Source organism: Podarcis bocagei (assembly GCF_964188305.1).
Source record: "Podarcis bocagei genome assembly, chromosome: 10".
Lineage (NCBI taxonomy): Eukaryota > Metazoa > Chordata > Lepidosauria > Squamata > Lacertidae > Podarcis > Podarcis bocagei.
This window is the reverse complement of record NC_138135.1, coordinates 45,145,438-45,166,147: the sequence shown is the minus strand read 5'-3', so window position 1 is coordinate 45,166,147 and position 20,710 is coordinate 45,145,438. Positions and strand designations below refer to the sequence as shown.

At 42.2% G+C, this 20,710-nt stretch overlaps 1 protein-coding gene across 9 annotated transcripts in view; it reads left to right on the top strand.

The window, feature by feature from the left end:
- NAV3 (neuron navigator 3) overlaps positions 1-20,710 on the top strand; it is a 431,035-nt gene that overhangs the window by 317,315 nt on the left and 93,010 nt on the right. For 8 of the 9 annotated variants that reach the window (XM_081211182.1, XM_081211181.1, XM_081211178.1 and 5 more), the window contains 3 exons: positions 10,072-10,180; positions 11,382-11,765; positions 18,067-18,186. In XM_081211182.1, coding sequence (XP_081067308.1) covers positions 10,072-10,180; positions 11,382-11,765; positions 18,067-18,186 — 613 coding nt within the window. Of the gene's footprint in view, positions 1-781; positions 2,023-10,071; positions 10,181-11,381; positions 11,766-18,066; positions 18,187-20,710 lie in introns of those variants that run through there. The other variant, XM_081211184.1, reaches the window with a different exon arrangement.

Sequence of the window (20,710 nt, the reverse complement as noted above, 5' to 3'; positions counted from 1 at the left end):
TCTGCCCAATTTCCTTCTTTGTAATGCAGGAAGAGGTTTAAGATTTATTCTGTAGGTTTATTCTGTAGGTGTGGCTGAATGCTGACAAATGACATTATGGTCTTTAGATACCTCTGTGAGCTGGATGAAATTTTCAATGCTATAGTTTTTGCAAATGCAATTATTTTTGTGTAATACTTAAACACAAGGTTTCATTTATGCGAAAAAACTACCTTATAGCTATTAATTATACTTTCTCATTGCATTTTAATGCTACTGTGTATAAAAAAATGTTTAGAGCTTGTGTACTTTGCTTCATACCTCGACTGAGATTTCATATCTGGTGATCTACTCAATTTAATAGTTTCCCCCAGAAGATTGGGAATTTTTTTTTTCTTTGAACATTTAGAATCACCCCTTAGTGGTTTGAGAATCCAAAGCATTTTATTTTGAAGGTGGAAATGAAATGCTTCACATAATAAGTAACTGATCTATCAAACAAACAAAAAAAGACTCTTCTCCGATAAATTCTTTCTTATGCTATGGGAAGAGGCGTATTCACCATGCACTGCAAGAATCAAATACCATTTGAAAATCTCCTTCTAATTGCCTGCATAACGGATAGCAGCGGCAAGACAGAAATCATTTTCTAAATCTTACCGTACAGTGAAAGATACCATTTCAAGGTGTGCTGCAGCTAATGCTGGGACCTCCCATTTGGCTTAAGCTGTGCCTCAAAACCCCTGGCATTACAAAATTGGGCAGAGGCTTGGGTCTTTCCGGTTTAATTTGCTAGGCTGTTTGCTGCCATGGCAGCCAGCAGCATCCACTGCTGTAGCAGAGAACAGTCATAGATCTGGGAATGCAGGTTGAATACTAAAATGCAAGGAAGCCTTTTCAGTGCTTTGCTTCGCTGGTTAATTTTGGCTCTTATTGAGCTCTGACGTGCAGGCTGCACTTGCATCTCTATCAGCCCATCTAAAGTAAAGATCTGTGCACAGCAACCGGCCATGATCTAGCGGGAGAGCGTGGGAGAAGCACAGTAGTCTGCACTTGCTCCGTACTTTTGGATTTCAGAATACAGCAGCTGTAGAAAGGGATGCAGGTCCATCACTCTGATGAAACCGATGATTGGATGGAGAGAGGAAAGCGTCGCTGGCTTTTAGGATTACTTTTGTGCTGGAGCCGAGTGTTTGATCAACTCTCTTCTGCTTGAAGGAAATTCAAGTAAAATGACTGTAAGTACTGCAGATTAACAGGGCTGGAGAGAGCTGGCTTAGCATCAAAACCGACATAAATTCAGACAATATGACTATGCCTGTCTAGTCATTTGCAGCATGCACACTGGATGTGTAAGCTATGTTTCTCGGTACCAGTGGAGAGGAGAGCTGCAGGCTGTCTAAATCGTACGCTGCTGAAAGGTTCGTTCCTGATACCGGCTTAAAAGATCTTGCCTTCCCTGCATCTAGGAAATGTGAAGCATAATTTGAAGTGAATCTCTGGCTAAAATCATGCAACGACCTGCTGAACTCTCGGTGTTCAGAGGCAAGGATGCAAAAAATGGGGGTGCTCGCCTTCAGAAGCAGAGGTCTTTGACGAATCTTACTCTCCTAAGTGAAGGGGAAAAGAGGCGATTTTCATGCAGAGAAAACTGGTTTGGCAATGCTTCTAAGTCTAGCCAGGTTCATCATGAAGGGGAGACAGAACTTGGAAGCAGAAGATTGCTTTCCAAAGCGCTATCAAAATCAGCACATTCCCTTTACCATGCCAGCAACAAGTCACTGTGGGAAACTGAAGAACTACCACCTGTCGGAGGCAGAAAGTCAAGCAAAAGGCTCAGAGGTTATTCTGCAGATGAATGTGGCCAAGGAGAAAAGAGCAAATTGGGTGATGAAAAAGTGCCCTTTAAGCCTAGATTCACCAGCAAGAACTGGGTGGAGGAGGAAGAAGGTTGCTTACGCGAGGGGACAGCACAGCTGGATGAGGACGTTATAATAACAATGCTTGGTGACTTAGAGCAAGTGCTTTACAATGATTATTTGGGTGAGTTCACTTCTGCATGGCATGGGCAGATAGTTTTATAGGCACTGGCACATCTGCATGGAGGAGATTTTGGTGATAGTAATCTTGGAAGACACATCTGGGTTCGTGTTCAGTGTTGCACGGTGGAATGTTATCCTTCCTTTTAGATAAAGTGACTGCATTTTTTATATATTAAAAAAAACCCACTCAGATAATCTGTTTTGAAAGCTATGCTTGTGGCAGCACATGATTTTCCCAATAGGTCATATTTGCACTAAAGCTGACCTTAGAACAACAAGCGATGGTAGGCTGTGAATTTTAACCTGTTTCATTCGTGATTGTTTTATACATACAAGGGAGTGTCATGCAGTCATACTATCATTTTACCATCTGAGGGAAGGTGGTGTGATGGAGTGTGACTGTGGTTTGCTCCACATGTAATGGCCTTATTGAATGTAAATCCTTCTCCTGGCTAGGTACCTGTGTAAGTTTGCCACTTCATTCTCAATTTCTCCGTTTCCAGTATTAATATGCCTTGATACTTCAATAATAAAAAATAAGGCAACCAGCAAACTTAATAAGGTCTGATGTATTTAGGCAGTACCATGGCCTACTTTCTGCTCTAGCTCCATAAGGCTCCCTACAGAAATCTTACCCATAAATACACGCTTTGAGCAGAATTGTGAGTGCCAAGACTTCACAGACGAGCTACATCAGTGAAGGCAAGTAGGCATCGGTAATCCACAGCCATAGGTACTTCAAATGATTCCTCTGCAGCTGGCTGTACTTTTCATCTCCCTTCACTCAGAAGTGTGGGTTGCTCAAAGTGCTGCATTCAGATGTTTTATGTAATTAAATTTTTGGAACTCTGTGCCTCTTCTTCTTCCCCCCACCTCTCTCTCTCCCCTCCCTCCTTCATTTCCCTGTGGCATATACTTGTGCTAGGACTGAAACTGAAGCTTTATGTATGGTGTGATTTAAGCAGAATTTAAACAAGAGATTATGGGCTTGGTAAAATCAAGTAATCTGTGTTTCTTTCTGCCACTGATATGTTGTGTGACCTGGAAGAAACCCCTGTTTCTGTCTATGACTTTTGCCAGATAGCACATTTTCTTAATCATGGCAAATGTGGGGTGGGGTGATATTTTCACAGATGGATGACTTGTGTCATGATGCAAAGCCTTTTATATTTAACTACAATGGGTGATAGGAAGGAAATGTTTTATGTTATACTAATATTAAAGTAAAATGGTAATGGAATAAAGGTGGCTGTTGAATTTTTTTAATGAGATAACATTGCAACAGCATGAGATAAACATGGCTGCTAATAGCTGCATATGCCTCAGTTTTCCCATCTGGAGAAAAAGACATGAATTTTTGGCACACGTAGATTGTATCAGAAACCCATGCAGTAGGAAATGAAATGTAACCCCGTATCTCTGCAAATGTCATTCACCAGTTTCTTTCAAGGACCAGCAGCCATTCACCAGTTTCTTTCAAGGACCATAAGCTCAGCTCCCTACATTCCAATGTGCATTGCATGTGCAGTCCATGTATGGTAAGCATGAACTGTCAAACTCCCTACTTGGTTTTTGCAAAAACTGAACTCCAACTTATTTGTTGTCTTCATATTTGTACAGTTTGATGAACACCCCACAGTAACATGATATGAGACTAGGTGGGTCATTTCAATTAATGGGGGTTTATTTGCTCATCAAAAGGAAAAAGAAAAAGGGCGGGGACTTGGAAGCTTATAATATGTACTTGAGAGAGGCAGGGAGTGTTCTTGCCGGGGCTGTTGACATTTGCAAAAAAGAGAAACATGTGGCAATTTCGTGAGTTCCTCCATGCTAAGCAAGATTTCTAATACCCTCTGCTTTTGAGGACTCCACTAAGTGGACACGGGTGACACTGTAGGTTAAACCACTGAGCTGCTGGGCTTGCCAATCAGAAGGTCGGTGGTTCAAATCCCCACGACAGGGTGACCTCCTGTTGCTCGGTCCCTGCTCCTGCCAACCTAGCAGTTCGAAAGCACAAAGTGCAAGTAGATAAATAGGTACTGCTCCGGTGGAAGGTAAACGGCATTTCCCTGCGCTGCTCTGGTTTGCCAGAAGCGGCTTAGTCATGATGGCCACATGACCCGGAAGCTGTACACCGGCTCCCTCGGCCAGTAAAGCGAGATGAGCGCCGCAACCCCAGAGTCGTTCGCGACTGGACCTCACGGTCAGGGGTCCCTTTACCTTTACCTTTAGCTAAGTGGATGCTAGCTGTACAGGAAGAATGCTCCTGGTCATGAAACTGCAGAAACCAGAATGGATGCAGTATCTGAAGTAGGCTAGTGGGCATAAGTAACTGGTTCTGGGTGACTGGCTTGATTTATTAACTTACCTGCTAGCTCATGCACCTTATAGATCCATTCAATCCAGACTTTACCTGTTATTCTTTCTGACATGTATGCCTGATGTGTGGAATGTTAATTTTCATTTGCAGGGTGCTTTCAACCAGCCCCATTCTCCCTTGCTTGCAGGCCTTAATGTGACAAATGTAACTTTCATAACAGAAGCACGAAGTATGGGGTACTGTTAATGTTAGCTACGCTGAAGCAACTTAATTATTTATAAAGATTATATTCCATTTTTGTCCAGGAGCACAAATGATCAGAGAGGAACCCTGGGATTGACATGGCATCATAAATGCTGAAAATGCAACTCATGCAGTTTGGAACTCAGCTAAATCCTTTCTGCTTTCTGATGTTCTGATTGCTGCCATTTGGTTGCTGCCTTGTACCATAGAAGAGAGGAGAAACTTGTTGGTCTAGTACCTTTAAACAATAAAGGTGCTTAAGGTTCTATCTCTCACTCCCAGGATCCAGATGATTAAAGTAACAATCGTCTATTTATTTTGTTCTGGGCTTGTTTATTACTGTTTAATGGGTAAGATGGGACATAATACTAAACCATAATTTAGCAGTGCTGGAATGAGCCTGGGTGAGTCTTATGTTCATACGCTCCATCTTTCGCTATTCTCCACGTTGGCAGTGAAAGGACTATGTGAAACATCTGCTTCTGTTTCAAAACTAGCTGCAGTTCGTTGTGAATATAAAGGGCAACCAGTAGTTTAAACTAGAGGTGTTCTGAAAATTCACAGAAAACATTTCCTAGGAATAGGAGGCCTGTTTGCATACATTTTACACAATGTGTGTGTGTGTGTGTGTGTGTGGTGGTGTCCCCAAGCCCCCTTGAATGACACTGATCTGGAGTATTGTGGGGAAGCAAACTGACAGCCAAGTTGCCCACTGGAAAAATTCTGTGACATGTTTGCCCAAATTTATGTGCCCACAAAGAGAGATTGGATAATTTTGAAAATCTGTTTTTGCACAGCTCTAGTTGAAATGGTAGTTTAGTGAAACAAACCAGGAATCACTAACCAAGAAGCAGCAAGTGGTGATTGGAAGCATCCAATTCCTTAAAAAAAATAAAATCTCCTCCTTGCATCTATACTGGAAAAGGAGAGAACAGAGAGAACCACATGATCCTAACGCTACCCAGGCTATTGTTTAGCACTTCTTCCAGACTGGACAATTGTAACATATTTGGATTGCTTCGGTAATGGACTGGATTATATCCAACAAACTAAAGCACATTTCAGATGAGACTGAGACACGGTTAGGAGGTGGTTCTCTAAGCCAGATGGATGTGGGGGTTGGCTGCTCTTGAAGGCAGTGGGTACATAGTTTTGGGGTACCTCTGGATCCTTGCTGTTGCTTGAGGCTCAGGTGGCATGGACAGAGATGGCCTAACATTTGTCATCTATGCTCTGATAACTCACTGCAACAACATTATACATAGTGCTGTCTCTGAAGATGGTTCAGAAGCTTCAGCTGGTGCAGAATTCAGTGGCCAGGTTGCTCATTGGGGCAAGGCAGTTTGAACATATTACACCAATCGTTGCCCAGCTGCACTGGCTGCCAGTAATTCAAAGTGTTGGTTTTGACTCTGGCTCAGATCCACAAAACCTCCAGGAGCACCTCTCCCTATATGAACCGATCTGGACCTTGTGATCCTCATCTGAGACGCTTCTTTGTGTGCCTTGTCCACGAGAGGTCCAGAGGGTGCCAACATGAGAACGGATCTTTTTCTGTGGTGGCTCCCTGTTTGTGGAGTACTCTCCCAAGAGAGGCATTTCTGGCCCCTTCATTACATATCTTTAGGCCCCAGGCAAAAATGTTCCTCTTCAACCATACCTTTGGCTGATTAACATTCTAAGTCCTTTCAAATGTGTTTGTGGGAGGGGTTATTGGTTTTTTTGTTTTGTTTTTTGATTATGTATTTTGTGTTCTCTTTTTGCATTTTTCTGTTGTGAACCACTCTGGGATCTACGGAGGGAGGGTGGTATACAAGTTTAATAATAATATACACATTTTTCTTTTGTATTTGTTTTATTTATTTGATTAGCAATATTACTCTTGATCTACCTTTTGGCCTTCTGGACCCTTCTGACTAATCAATAATGCTCACATTGTCTCTATGTGAAGATGTTTGGACATAGGACAGGAATAGAGAACCTTTGGCCCCGACATATGTTGCTGAACTGCAGCTCCCATCCACTTCAGGCAGCGTGGACCATGGTCAGGGAAGATGGGATTTGTAGTTCAGCAATATCTAGAGGGACAGAAGTTTCCCACGCCTGACTTAGGGGAGACTCTTAGTCGCTAAGTGTATGATGTATTAATATGAGTACTGGCGTAAAATCCCTGCCTCCGGTCATCTAAACACCCACAAATTATTCTGATTTTCCGTGTACATAGTGATATGTAATGAACTTCTGATTTATTCATACAGAAGTTAATAAGATTCTTCTTCTTGTAGAGATACTTTGCACCAACTCCATTCCCTACTTTTTGTTGCTATAAAAACACAGCTGGTTTTCCTGTGCATGATCACAAATAAATTTGACTCTTGTGGCAGGTTAGTTATAACCAAGCATCATAACAATGATAAACAACAATAATATTTCACACTATATGAGCATCTCTACACACAAAAGCTGTTGGGATGTTGAATTTGAAAATCAACAGGCATCTTTCTTGGCTCTGTTTTGGCATTAAGCAAGGATAGCTAGGGACCAATCCTCAGGAGAAAGAGAAGCTGATGCTTTGGTGGTATCTTGAGAGGCATAATTCCTAGAGATGCGCGAACTCATTATAGCTCAGTATGCAGCTGAATTGTCAGAAGTATGAATTCCTTAAAAGATTAGCTTTTTTTGCTTTTCTTTTTAGTGTTCTAAGCATGTTTGACCTTTGCATGTGTGCAGGCATGTTTTCATACGATTTATGAAAGTTCTTCACATCCTTGCTTACGTTTGCTCCATTGAAGCCCTGAAAGCTGCAGAACCCACCCCATCATCTGTGAGCTCAGCACTAGTGGAGGAAGAGGCATGCTGTGGGAGCGCACCTCCCCCAGTAGCGCGATCCCGGCAGGGTGCCATCGCGGCTGCCCCCCTGCCCGTGCCGGGCGCCATGCCCCTACGGGCGGCACTCCATGCCCCCAGGATGCATGCCACCCCCTACAGGTGGTGCATCACATTCCTGGGACGTGCGCCAGTCCTGCCCCCACATGCTCTCTGCCCCCCGGTGCCGGAGCATGACGCTCTGCCACTGAAGTTCAGAACCAAGCAAGGAGCCAGAAATGAGGCTCATAAGCAGGTTAAACATGACATTACAAACCCATTATTTACACGCTCTGTCAGCATCCCTATCATTTTATTTTATGAAGGTCATTTAAATATGTACTGAAAATCATGTCTTCTCCAATATTTATGAGCTGGCCTTGGCGCACGGAGTCCTCTCACATATTCTCTGCTTTCTTCCCTCTGTTGAGCACTTAATGGCAGAGCAAAAAGATCACAGAATTGCCTGAAGATGGGATTCTGTTACCATGCAATTTTAGTTGTTAATACCTCCTTGTGGTGAGGGGAGCAGGGGATTAGGGAGGAGAAGGAGTGGGAGTAAGGGTATGCAAGCCTATGACACATTCCTGATCTCATGGAGCACACAAACCAGAAGGAAGGCTTGTCAAGATAAGGAAAGGTTATATTTATTAAAGTATAACAAGGTAGAACTTATGCCATTCTTGCATAAAATGTGTGGCCAAGTATGACCTGCACATACAGGTAGAAAATCTCACCGACTGCTAAGGGCCAAACCCACCCCAGAACAACTTCAATACTCAAGGAGTCTCTCCCCTGGGAGGAAGTCTTGCAAAGTTGCCTCCTTAACTGTGTGGTAGGGAATGGTATTAATATATAGTAAAATGCGCTCTGTTGGCCTGTAAATCCCACGTTCCAATTAAATACTATAGAAATTGACACGTTGCTGCTAGAATAAATAAATAATAATTGGCAGGTCTTAAAATCAAGTGAGAGTTTAGAATTAAGTTGTTGCAGTTTAGATTTTGTATATTTTTGAAGTGTACTTTTTACATGAATACTCATGTTTATTGAATCTGGATATATTTTATGTATAGAGTCTAAAGCTTGTATGTACCCAGTGCTTCCCCTCCCCCCCCCGTGCAACACTAGCTGAGGCCCCCACCCTTACTTGCTAGCCAGAGGCGGTTTCTCCTTTTTCCTGTGCTCACTTAAAAAAAGAAATTGGGATGGAGTGGGGGTGTCCTGCATATTCAGGCTACCTTGGTCTGGCTGCGAGGTGAAGTTTCTGGCAAGTGCTGCCTTTGCCCTAGGGAGGTGCTCTTTTCAATGGGTGCTGCTGCTGCTCATGTAGTATGTGTGTGTGTGTCTGTGTGAGCATGTGTGCATGATGGACACAGGTATGTATGTGTGCTTTGTTTGAAAGCGGAAGGGTTGTATATGGGGTGGGTGGGTGAGGAAAGGAAGAAAACATCTATATGAGGTCTTTGTTCATATGTGAGGAAAGACACTATGTATGTGAGGTCTGCAGAAGTGAGGGAAGGTGCACCTGGACAGAGAGGAAGGTCTATGTGATATGTGCATACGTGTTTGTGTGTGCAAGTTGGGGGGAGGTATGTGTGCATGTGTGGTATGTGAGAGAGAGGGACAGGTGCACCTGGACTGAGAGGAAAGGAGGCATATATGTGTGGTTGTGTGAGAGACAGACAGGGCAATGCATGTGTGTCTGTGGTCTGAATAATAATAATAATGATAATAATAATAATAATAATAATAATAATAATAATAATAATAATAATAATATATTATTTGTACCCCGCCCATCTGGCTGGGTTTCCCCAGCCACTCTGGGCGGCTTCCCACAAAAAATTAAAAATAGATTAAAACTTCGCACATTTAAAAATTCCCTAATTCTAAATGTCAGGTAGTTGTTTATCTCTTTGACATCTGATGGGAGGGTGTTCCACAGGGCGGGTGTCATGTATGTTGAGTGCATGTGGGTGTTCCGTGCTGGTGCAGCAGAGAATGTGGTTGGTCACCTTGTATATTTTCCCTGGAACCAGGTTATGTTCCCTGTGGTTTGTAGACAACAAGGTCTCTCTCTCTCTGGGTGTGGGTGTGTAAAATCAATATTGTGTGACTGCCACAAAAAACCCCAGCAGGCAAGCACCTCTAATGTTGTGCTATGCCATACCTGCCACATCATACACTCCACACTGGGCATTTTGTGATTGACAGCAGTGTTAATTTTTAATTCTTTTTAACAAAAGCCTTCAAAATTATCTATAAATCTTGATTTTTTAAAAACTGTAGTTTTAATTTTTATTACCAACTTTTTAAATAAAGATTCCTCACAAATTCAGTGGAAAAGTGGGTAGAGGGAGTGCAGGAAGAGGGGAAAGGCCCTTTTACTTTCTCAAGGTGTGAGTACAGGAACTTCTGTGTTGTTTTTTTTGCCACCCCCACACTGCCCCCATACAGAGCATCAGCTAATTTGCTGTTATGAAATAACTTTGCATGCTATAAGTCATTGTCTGTTTCATATTAGAGAAGATTCAGAGATATGTTATTGGAATGATGATGGAGATCTCTTCTGATATTTATTGCAGTATATTGTTAGCTATATACACTGTTTCATTGCAGGGGAAGATCCTGAAGCTAGAAGAATGAGAACTGTAAAGAATATAGCAGATCTGAGGCAGAACTTGGAAGAAACTATGTCAAGCCTTAGGGGAACTCAAATAAGCCACAGGTACTGTTTAACAATTGGTTAAATATATACGGGTTGAAGCAGAAAGCGTGTGGGTTTTGAGAGGAGAAACCTTGAAGATGTGCACCCAGTTTCATTTTTGCCAGTTTTCTTATTGTCAGTGCTATCCAGTTAAGTAGCAGCCTCCTTAAATTCCACGAATGAAATGTGTCAGATTGGGCAGTGCCTGTCAATACGCAATCCAGCCCATGCTCACAGATAGGAGCAAGAGCACACCTTTGCTCCCTACTCACCTGGCATTCTTCCCCCATCTCTCCTTATCCTGGGATTTAAGTACATAGGACTCTCCTTTTTATCAAGTCAGACCCCTGGTCCTTCTAGCTCAGCATTGTTTACACCTGAACTTTTCAGGATTTCAGCAAGTCCTATCTGGAGAACCCAAGACTTTCTGCATCAAAATATGTGTTCTACTTCTGAACTATGACCCTTCCTCCTGATGAGTTGGACACACACACACACACACCACTTTGTGTGGTGGGGCTTGCATCATCTTCTTCCAAACTCCATGCCGTAATTCAGTGAATTAGTTTTAACAGGTCCTACATGTGTAAAATCCAACACACATAGACCCAAACCATGCAGACAATTCTCTCATATATTTTTCTAAATACTAATTGCACAAAATGGGTCCATGTATGTTGGATTTTACAAGTATAGGTCATATGCTAAATGGGCATATGTCCTATGGATACTGAGACATGTGATAGTACAGCAGTAATGACAGATTGGCAGGAAAGAAAGATATGGAACAGATCAGAAACTGGGATTATCCAGTCAAGGCCACTGTCCATCTAAACCACAAAACATTTTCATTTACAGCCGAAATGCTAAAAATGGATAAGCTGTCTAAAATGCCACCATGAGATTAGCTGCAACTTCTGTGTATATTGAGTATGAAAGACCCACATTTTCCACTGAGAAGTTGCATTTTAATTTTCCACACTTATTCACTTGCTTTCTTCTCAAAATCCACCTGCAGTAAAATGATGAAACAAAAAAGTATCCTTTCCTTGAAAGTGTTGAATAAAGGATTTGTTCTTGTAGGAAAATGAACGCATCAGACTGTGATGGCCTTAAATATAAACTTTGTTTTTGTTCTGTGCTTTGACTTTTACTGTCTCTCCCCTCCCTATGCTCAGAAGTATAGAAAGCACAGTTCATCAGTTTTTGTTTTGCTTCACAGCACATTGGAGACAACATTTGACAGTACTGTGACAACCGAAGTGAATGGGCGAAGTATCCCAGGCTTGACAAGCCGATCCTCTCCAGTGACCTGGAGGCTTGGACAAGCTAGTCCTCGTCTCCAGGCAGGCGATGCTCCTTCCCTGGGTGGAGGGTACCCTCGCAGTGGTGCTAGTCGCTTTATCCATACTGACCCTTCTCGGTTCATGTATACCACGCCTCTTCGCCGTGCAGCTGTTTCTCGCCTTGGGAACATACCCCAGATAGACATGAGTGAAAAAGGAAGTAGCGATCTGGACATTTCCTCTGATGTTGATGTTGGAGGATACATGAGTGATGGGGACATTCTTGGGAAGAGCCTCCGTGCTGATGACATCAACAGCGGGTAAGTGTTTGCTTCCCCAGACCCTCACATAACACACAATGTTCTTCTTGTTTGATGTGACCACTATAAGCACCATATGATTCGAAATGTATTTTCTGGGTGGGTTGGCCCCCGAAATATATATTATAGTGATGCTCCCTAAGGTATGCACCATCTTTCTTTTGTCCTTTTAAAGTCATGGAGAAAGGAGAGGCAGAGAGAGAATGAAAAACCCTCAGTCATCTCGTGTTATTGATGTGTCTGAGGCTAAGTTAGGCCAGCCCCCTGGAAACAAAAATGCTTCAGGGAAATTCGTTTGCCACCAATCTTGGGGTATCTTATCTTGCCCCAGCTCCCAGTGTATGGCTTAAAAATATAGGCCTAAAAGTTTAGCATAACCCTTGTGGTGGGGCATCAGGTCAATCTGCCCCTGTAGAAACAATTCTGGTCCACCATTCTTGACAGGTGTTTGGTTTTGTGAGTTAGAAACTGTGTAAGACTGAATTAGATACTCTTCTTAACATTAATGGTAGATGCGTTCCTTATTTTAGTAGGGGCCAAAAAACAGAAGGAATGTGTGTGCTATAATGATCTTAGCACATTGGAATGAATGATAATTAAATGAGAAAGAGATTACAAACAAAGTTTTTGTTTTGCTGTGCACACCATTCCCTCTAGGTTTATTTTGTTCCAGTCGGTAGATGGCAGACGTGTTTTAAATGGGGGAAAACAAAAACCTGTTTCTTACAGGCGTGAAATTTCAATACCTACCTGACAGATTCATTCTATTGAGAAATAAGCTTTTCTGGCGTTTATCGGTTGTGCATTTTATATCTGACCACAGGAATAACCTCAAGAGATGGGAAGGTATCATTTATTAACTTTATCTAGTAGGGACTGCTTTGGGGCACTTCTGAATTTCAGTACTGCTTGCAATTTGATGGAGGTTTAAGCACAAGTGTTTTTCCCACAATGGCCACATAGATATCTTCAAAATGCTGGTATAGATGAGTTATTCATCACATTGTTGAGTGGTCACTGATATAGATTTATAGTCACCAATATTTTAATATTTTTCTAGAGAGTATAGAGGGTTCTAGATAGTATATAGAGTTCTAGAGAGGGATGCGGGTGGCGCTGTGGGTAAAACCTCAGCGCCTAGGACTTGCCGATCGCATGGTCGATGGTTCGAATCCCCGCAGCGGGGTGAGCTCCCGTCTTTCAGTCCCAGCTCCTGCCCACCTAGCAGTTCAAAAGCACACTTAAGTGCAAGTAGATAAATAGGTACCGCTTTATAGTGGGAAGGTAAACGGCGTTTCCGTGTGCTGCGCTGGTGCTGGCTCGCCAGGGCAGCTTCGTCACGCTGGCCACGTGACCCGGAAGTGTCTCCGGACAGCGCTGGCCCCCGGCCTCTTAAGCGAGATGGGCGCACAACCCCAGAGTCGGACACGACTGGCCCGTACGGGCAGGGGTACCTTTACCTTTACCTTTTTATAGCTGTATTAGTCTGTTGCAGCAAAACAGAGTTGTTGCGCCTTAAAGATTAACAAATTATTTTCTACTTTTTACTGTTACTCAGAAATGTGTATATTTACTGCATTACTCGAAGAGTTGTACGTGCTGAGAATAAATAATAATAATAATAATAATAATAATAATAATAATAATAATAATAATAATGTCCTATATGGGAAATGATGAAAGGGTTTCCCCTGCTTTCCAGTGTTACCACTGTTGGCAATATTATGCTTCCTTTCTACAGAATACATTAGATTCCTAGGACATAGAAACAGAGGCCCTCAGTTCCTCTTTAGATCACTCATGTTCAGTGCATAGGTGTTGCTCTCATGTTCAGTACATGGGTGTGTGATGTTCTCCTGGACATAGTTCCATGGCTGCTTTGATGCATAGGGAAGAACTCTACAAGAATGTAATCCATATATCATATAAGAATTACAGATTTAGTGTCAGTCAACATGTAACATAATAGGATTGCTGTTTTGGGGTTTTTTTTTATTAAGGACTAATTATCTGCCCCACACAGCTGCTTTAATGATTGGTGAGGTTTTTTAAGTCTTTCCTCTCTATAATCCAAATCAACCTCATCCAAACTGGCTATTTGTTATGAAGCGGTGTAGGGCACTAGAGTGGTGGGCAAAGAAGCAAGGCTGCATTGCTGGTCCAGCCCCCGACACCCATGTGTTGAGAGCAGATGTCAGAGGAGCTAGTAGCAGCTGTCAGGGAGAGAGCAGTTTACATCAGGGATACATAAGAGAGGATGAGTGTGTTAAAAACTATAATTGATCCAAATGGTAGATTTCTCACATCATTACGTTTGGGTCTTTAGGAGATGGGCAGGGGAATGTGACCTTGTTGCTCCTTCTTGATTGCTCAGTGGTTTTTTAATACTGGTGACCATGGTTTCTTCCTGGACTATTTTCATGACTTGGGACTTGGTGGCACTGTGTTGCAGTGGTTCTGCTTCTGCCTGTGGGGATAGGTTCAGAGAGTAGCATTGGGGGAGAATATGTGTCCATGTCGTGGCAATTTTTGTGTGTGTTAAATAATCTATGGGTTTCTAAACTGTGTGTTGGAGGGAGGTATGGTTTTTTAATTATGCTATGTGTTTTCGTGTGTTTATTTTGTAAACTGCCCTGTGATCAGCTGTTGGCCATTAGGAGATTTAGGGCATTGTATCATCATCATACTGATGACACCCATCCCCTTTTCCCCTGTTATATCTGAGTCAGGGGATGCTTTTGTACTTGTGGCTAGCTGTAGTGGTGGGCTGGATAAGGGTCAAAATACAGAGATTGAATCATGGTAAAATTGAGACTCCGTGGGGTGAGTGGTTCCCATATTCAGGAGTTAGGGAATTCTCCACTTCTGGACAAGGTTGCAATCTCTCTGAAGGGACAAGTTTGGGGGTGCCCCTAGGTCCATCCTTCCTATTACAGACCCTGGAAAACTCTGTGCGAAGGACTGCCCATTATCTTAGGTTGGTATGCCAACTACACCCTTTCCTGGACAAGAATAGCTTGACCACTGCAGTTCATGTGTTGGTGTCCTCACAGCTGGACTGCTATAATGTGCTCTATATGGGACTTCCCTTGGGTCTGATTAGGATGCTGCAGCTGGCGTTGAATACCATGGTCAGGTTGTTGAGTGTTTGTCTGCCTTTCAAAGTATGAAAGACTGAAATCAGAATTAGAGAATTTCAGTCTCCATGTCTAAAAGCAAGCCTGTGTTCCTAAGACAAAGTGTGACCCATTCAAAGAAGTGGTGTTTATTTCCAAGTAAATCTGCTTGGGATAGAGCTGTATGTCTGATTGCTCATGGATTTGAGAGTTCCATGGAATTTGGTGCCACTGATTTCTATGTAAGCATGCATAGAATTGAGCTCTGAAAGTTTCTTCAAGTGTCATACTCCAGCATTGTTTTTGCATTTTCTGGTTGGTCCTGACTGATGGACCCTGGAAGTCTGGTTCAAAAATGAGAAAAAAGCAGACCGCACTCACCTGAAATCCAGCCACTATCTAGTATAAGAAACTTTGTGCATCTATGCAACTTAATGACTCATGTGAAAGCATTCAAAGCAGTGTGAGACTTTCTATCTCAGCTAATTTTTTCTTGAATATTTTGCTTGTGACATATACCGATTAACAGTTTTTGTACTGCTTGACTAAATATGTATTAATTAGTTTATCACCTTAGAGAATAAATTAAGTTGTCTCTTTTGACATCCGTAATGAGAATGACTTGGTAAATAGTAGCAAGCAGCAGCGCTCTTGGCCAGAATATTTTTTAAGTACCATTTCTGCGTTAGAATAAAGAGCAAAAAATGAATAATAAGCACTGAAAATTCATGCTTCATTCAGGCATGTCAAGTCTTATCTCTTTCCTCTTTCATTCCCACTTTAATTACTTTAAACACTTGGGGATGAGAATCCAGCAGTAATTAGGAATTAATGGAAGAGGGGCCTATTTCTTGTGAGGTTCAGCCTCTTCACTAATGCATTACCATGTAAGAATCAAAATGCATTGAAGTCTTGAGTCTTGAAGTCTTCTCCTCCATTTTCTTACCTTTGTAGTTCTATAGGAATGAAGGCTGCAATCGAGTCCCATTCCCTCCCCTCCTTGGCAGAAGGCATCATACAATATACACCATCTTGTATCCATTGGAAAGCAACATTCTTGTTTGCATTTCTGAGTGCAAGATCACATCCATAAGTGGTTCCAGTGCCTACAGATATGACTTCGGAGTTCAAATACCATAGGTTGGTGTGGAAACTGGCCCCCATTTCATTCACAAGACTTTCTGAAAATGACTAATAAAGAAATTCCCCCTAAGAAGCAATTCAGATAACAATACATACCAAAATAAGATGATATAAAAATAACAGCAAGGTAAGCTTCCCATTATTGTAATCATTCTGTGGTCACCAAGCTCGCATCAGTTTCTCAAGCAGGTCATCTCTATCTGGTGCATGAGGCTGGACTGTCTAGGTGAATGCGGTGCTTTCATGACTCTTCATTTTGTGATTGAGGCCAGATATGCATAGGATGCGGGCCATAGATAAAGCCGCCTCCCCATGAAAGTGTTATGTGTGCACCATGTCGCCTTTAAATACTGTCAAAAATTTAGTAAGCAGCAAACCCATCCATGCCGTTTGTCACTGGTGTGCCAGTATATACTGTAAATGCAGGTGGGCCAAATACATGGGAAAGAATTTAAACCCACAGAGAGCACCTTTCCATGGATTTTGGACAAGAGTCCTTGGCCTCCTGCAGGATAGCTCAGTTGGTAGAGTATGAGACTCTTAATCTCATGGTCGTGGGTTCGAGGCCTGTGCTGGGCAAAATGATTCCTTTGTGGTCCCTTCCAGCTCTGATTCTATGACAACCTTGTCTGAACTTATAATGGATTGAACCTGAGATGGTGAACATATGGTCTTATCACTGAAGTCCTTCTCCTGCCTGTATCCTATAAAGAATAGGCCTTAATTAGTCCAAGAGGTGTGCGCCAGTATAGTTAGTGTGTCAGTCCTTCTTTTGGTTGTTGGCAGCTGTGTGTATATATCATAATAAAAGAAAGATTAAGGCACCATTTATGGTCCTCCATTTTCACTTTTCTGATATCTGTCTTTACCAGGACTAAGTGTATGAGTCCTGGGTATACTCAAGGGTATATTCCACCCTATCCCCCTTTCATCATTCATTTGCTTCACTGAGATTCTCACAGAGTTGGCCAACTCAGCTTTCACATAGGAATTGGTCATATTGTAGCATTTCTGTCGAATAACTGCATCCCCAGCAAAACTGACTTTAGATGGAAGGAGAGTTTTCAAGCCTGAGGCGGCAAATTTTGACAAGCGCATTTCACATGGAAGCGTCTCCTGTCAAGTGCTTTTCCATGTGAGAGGACTGTACCACCTGACAAGTGAACAGCTCAATCCATTCCTAGTTACGGTGGTTCTGTATGGCTGCTTCCTTTGTAGAGATCTGCAGTTCGATGTTTATAGATACTTTTGAGTATGTTTACTGTAACACCAGTTTACCGTTCTCTGTGTTACTCTATTCCTTATCTGCAAGGTAGGAACTCCTCCTCAGTCCTTCCTTCCTTCCCTTGCTACAACAAAATTCAAGCAGTTGTTCTCCTGACGTAGGGGCAAACTAGGCATGACAGCTTTGGAAGGGGGCACTTCAAATATGGACAACAGTGATGGTATAGGAGGTTTCACCATGTATGATACATGTACCCGTATGGTTTTTGTCATGGAACAAATAGCAGCTGTGGAGGTGTGCCTTTAATAAGAAAATCAATACAGTGGGAGATGGTTAAGCACCCACTTAACTGCTGGGAAGCATAAATAAGTATTCTGGAAGGGAGAAGCTGCTAGGCCAGAATGGTTGTCCAACTATGCCAGTGTTATCTACTCTAACAAGCAGTGGCACTTGAGGGCATTGGACAGAAAAGAATCTTTCTGCCTGATCCTTTTGCCAGGATTTAGACCTTGGAGCTTTCTGTAAACAATGCATGTGCTGTACTACTGAGTTATAGCTCTTCCCTTTTGTGCTGACTGCTGTTATCATGAGATGTCCTGTACACAGAGCTACCACTTCACATCTTGTTTGGTTTTTAGTAAGGTTCACCTTGATGAAATTGGTAAAAACCTTCTTTAGAGTTTAAATTCTGCAGTTCAGAAACTTCATCTCTTTCTTTCACTCTGCCACAGCGCTGCATTGACAGTGCTATATATAAATAGGTAGCACCAGCTGGTGGCATTTTCTCATGATTAAAATTATATATTTTTATTTTCAGTTACATGACAGATGGAGGACTCAACCTGTATACAAGAAGCTTGAACCGAATTCCAGACATAGCAGCCTCCCGAGATGTTATTCAAAGAGGGGTTCATGATGTGACGGTGGATGCAGACAGGTAATACCTCCCTTTATTGTCTAAAAAAACACACACCCAAACAAACAGCAAATTATTACAGAGACCTTTGAAAGGCTGTTGACATTCCCCTGTGCGAGGCGTAACATTTATATATGGAAATCTGTGAATCCATACCTAACAGGTTAGGCAGACATAAGTAATGATAAAGAGAAATCAAGATAGAATTGCGAATCAGAAGCTGTGGACAGAATACAGTTATTCCTGAAATGCCCTAGCCTATGTGGGAGAAAAGCAATGCTCCAACAAGATCCCTTGCACCAGCAGCCACAGGACAGGGGATCCCTATGGCTTGGTGCCTGAAACACAACAAAAACTGCCAAACAATAAAAACAGCTGGAAAAATTACGGTTCATCAACTGTAACTACTTTGATTTTTTATCATTAAGTATAAATGCATGGGACTATAATTGCATGGGACAGTAGGAAATGAAGATGGAGCACCTCCTTGCTAAAAATGTGCGGCACCTAGTACTGACACTGTTTTTTTCTTGTGTATCATATGATTGCCAGAGTTTAAAGTGGCATTTTTAGCAGGAAAGAGTTTAAAGTGGCTCTTGCATGTATTTTCACTTTCTGAATTATTTTTTATTCCACCATATGTGCATGACGCACAGTGGGTGCACGTGTGGTGCAGCCCACTGGCTGGTTTTTAAAATGGGAACTGTAGCCTCCACATTAAAAAATGTTAACTGTTCCTGTTTTTAAGGCTTCCTAAAGTTCTTGCACCATCTGCTACTGGATAGAGGATTTGGCAGTTGTCTTGGGCTCAGTTCAGGCTAATCTGCTGTGTTTTCTCAGCCAAACCACAGTCAACATAACAGTTTAACAATAAAATGTCCAGATTTCACTGATAGTTTAGTAACAAGCTTCTGAACTTTTAACTGATAGACTGGAGTGGCAGTATCATTTATATTTTCCTGCAAAAAAATTCCATGCACTGATCAATTTTATGTTTTGTGTATGTTTATGTATTTTGTAAAGGCAGCCAGAGACAGGTTATTATTCAGACCTCCTTTAAATTCTTTTGGGGTGGGGTAGGAGGATGCATGAAAGGAGTGCTTCCCCCCCCCCCCGAAGAACAGTCCCAGTGTTCTTGAGATGCTCTGTTTGTCTACTGTTACCCTCCCAGATGCGGGTGGCACTGTGGTCTAAATCACACAATCAGAAGGTCGGCTGTTCAAATCCTCACGATGGGGTGAGCTCCAGTTGTTGGTCCCAGGTCCTGCCCACCTAGCAATTTGAAAGCACGTCAAGTGCAAGTTTATAAATAGGTACCACTCTGGCAGGAAGGTAAACAGTGTTTCCGTGCGCTGCTCTGGTTCGCCAGAAGCGGCTTAGTCATGCTGGCCACATGACCTGGGAGCTGTCTGCGGACAAAACATCAGCTCCCTCGACCTATAGAACGAGATGAGTGGCGCAACCCCAGAGTCATCCGCGACTGGACCTAAGGTCAGGGGTACCTTTACCTTTACCTTTACTCTCCCAGTCATCACTGTCACAGAAAGAGGATACAGTGGTTTATGGTGCAGCAGCCAGAGTCTAACTCAGGGAGATTTAGTGGGAGTGCCTGATAGGGTTGTGAACCTGAAGGGCCTAGAGGGACATGGGATGGGAATGGAATGACACTTGGTTTCTATAAATTGGGGAAAAGTGGGGTCAGTTCATGGCCAAAACAATAGCTAGTGTGCTTTAATAACCCAGTTGGATAGCAATATCTGGAGGCCTTTGAATTGTTACTAAAAGTGATTATGATAAAAAGAAAGTGTGAAGTAGAGATTAGATAGTTAAGCAGCCACAACATAATGAATGTACGGTAACTGAAAGCAGGGGCAGACTTTCCATTTAAAAATTTGGGCGGTGTGCTCCAAAGAAGCAAACTGACATCATTCTGTCTCTAACCTCAGTCCCTTGGAAGCTATTTAGAAATTAGAGGCAAGGTGTCATTTTCTGGCCAGACTAGGTGCGTTTCATCTGTGGCCATGGAGTAACAAAAAGATACTTGTTTTATTTCATTGAAAAACTGAGTGCTAGTTAATTGTTATTGTTTTACATACTGGTATTTAAAAACACAATGTTGCTAAATCGCATTTGATATCCATTAAGGTATTTTATTTTTACGTGTTAGGGTGACAGTTGGTGAAGATAAAGGTTTGTTAAGCAGAGGGTGCTTACAGGTATGCCACTCGTGCCCCTTCCTTAAATTGTAATCTTTGCAGACTCTCTGCTACAAAAATTGTTAATGGCACTGACACTCTGCTTGTTTCCTTGATTTCTCCTTCACTCCCACATTTGCCTTTAAATGGTTATAAATTATTTGCTTTGAGGCTAGATTTTAATTTCGATTATCCTAGTTGAGGGGAAGATTTAGAAGAGTTAGAATTTTTTTTTTTTTTTTTTTGCGTCCCATTATTGCAGGAGAAATTGTCGATCTGTGTGGTACAGCAGGGAGTCTCAGATGCTCAAAGCCTTCAGTGCACCTGCAGTGCAAGCATTTTTCCCTGCA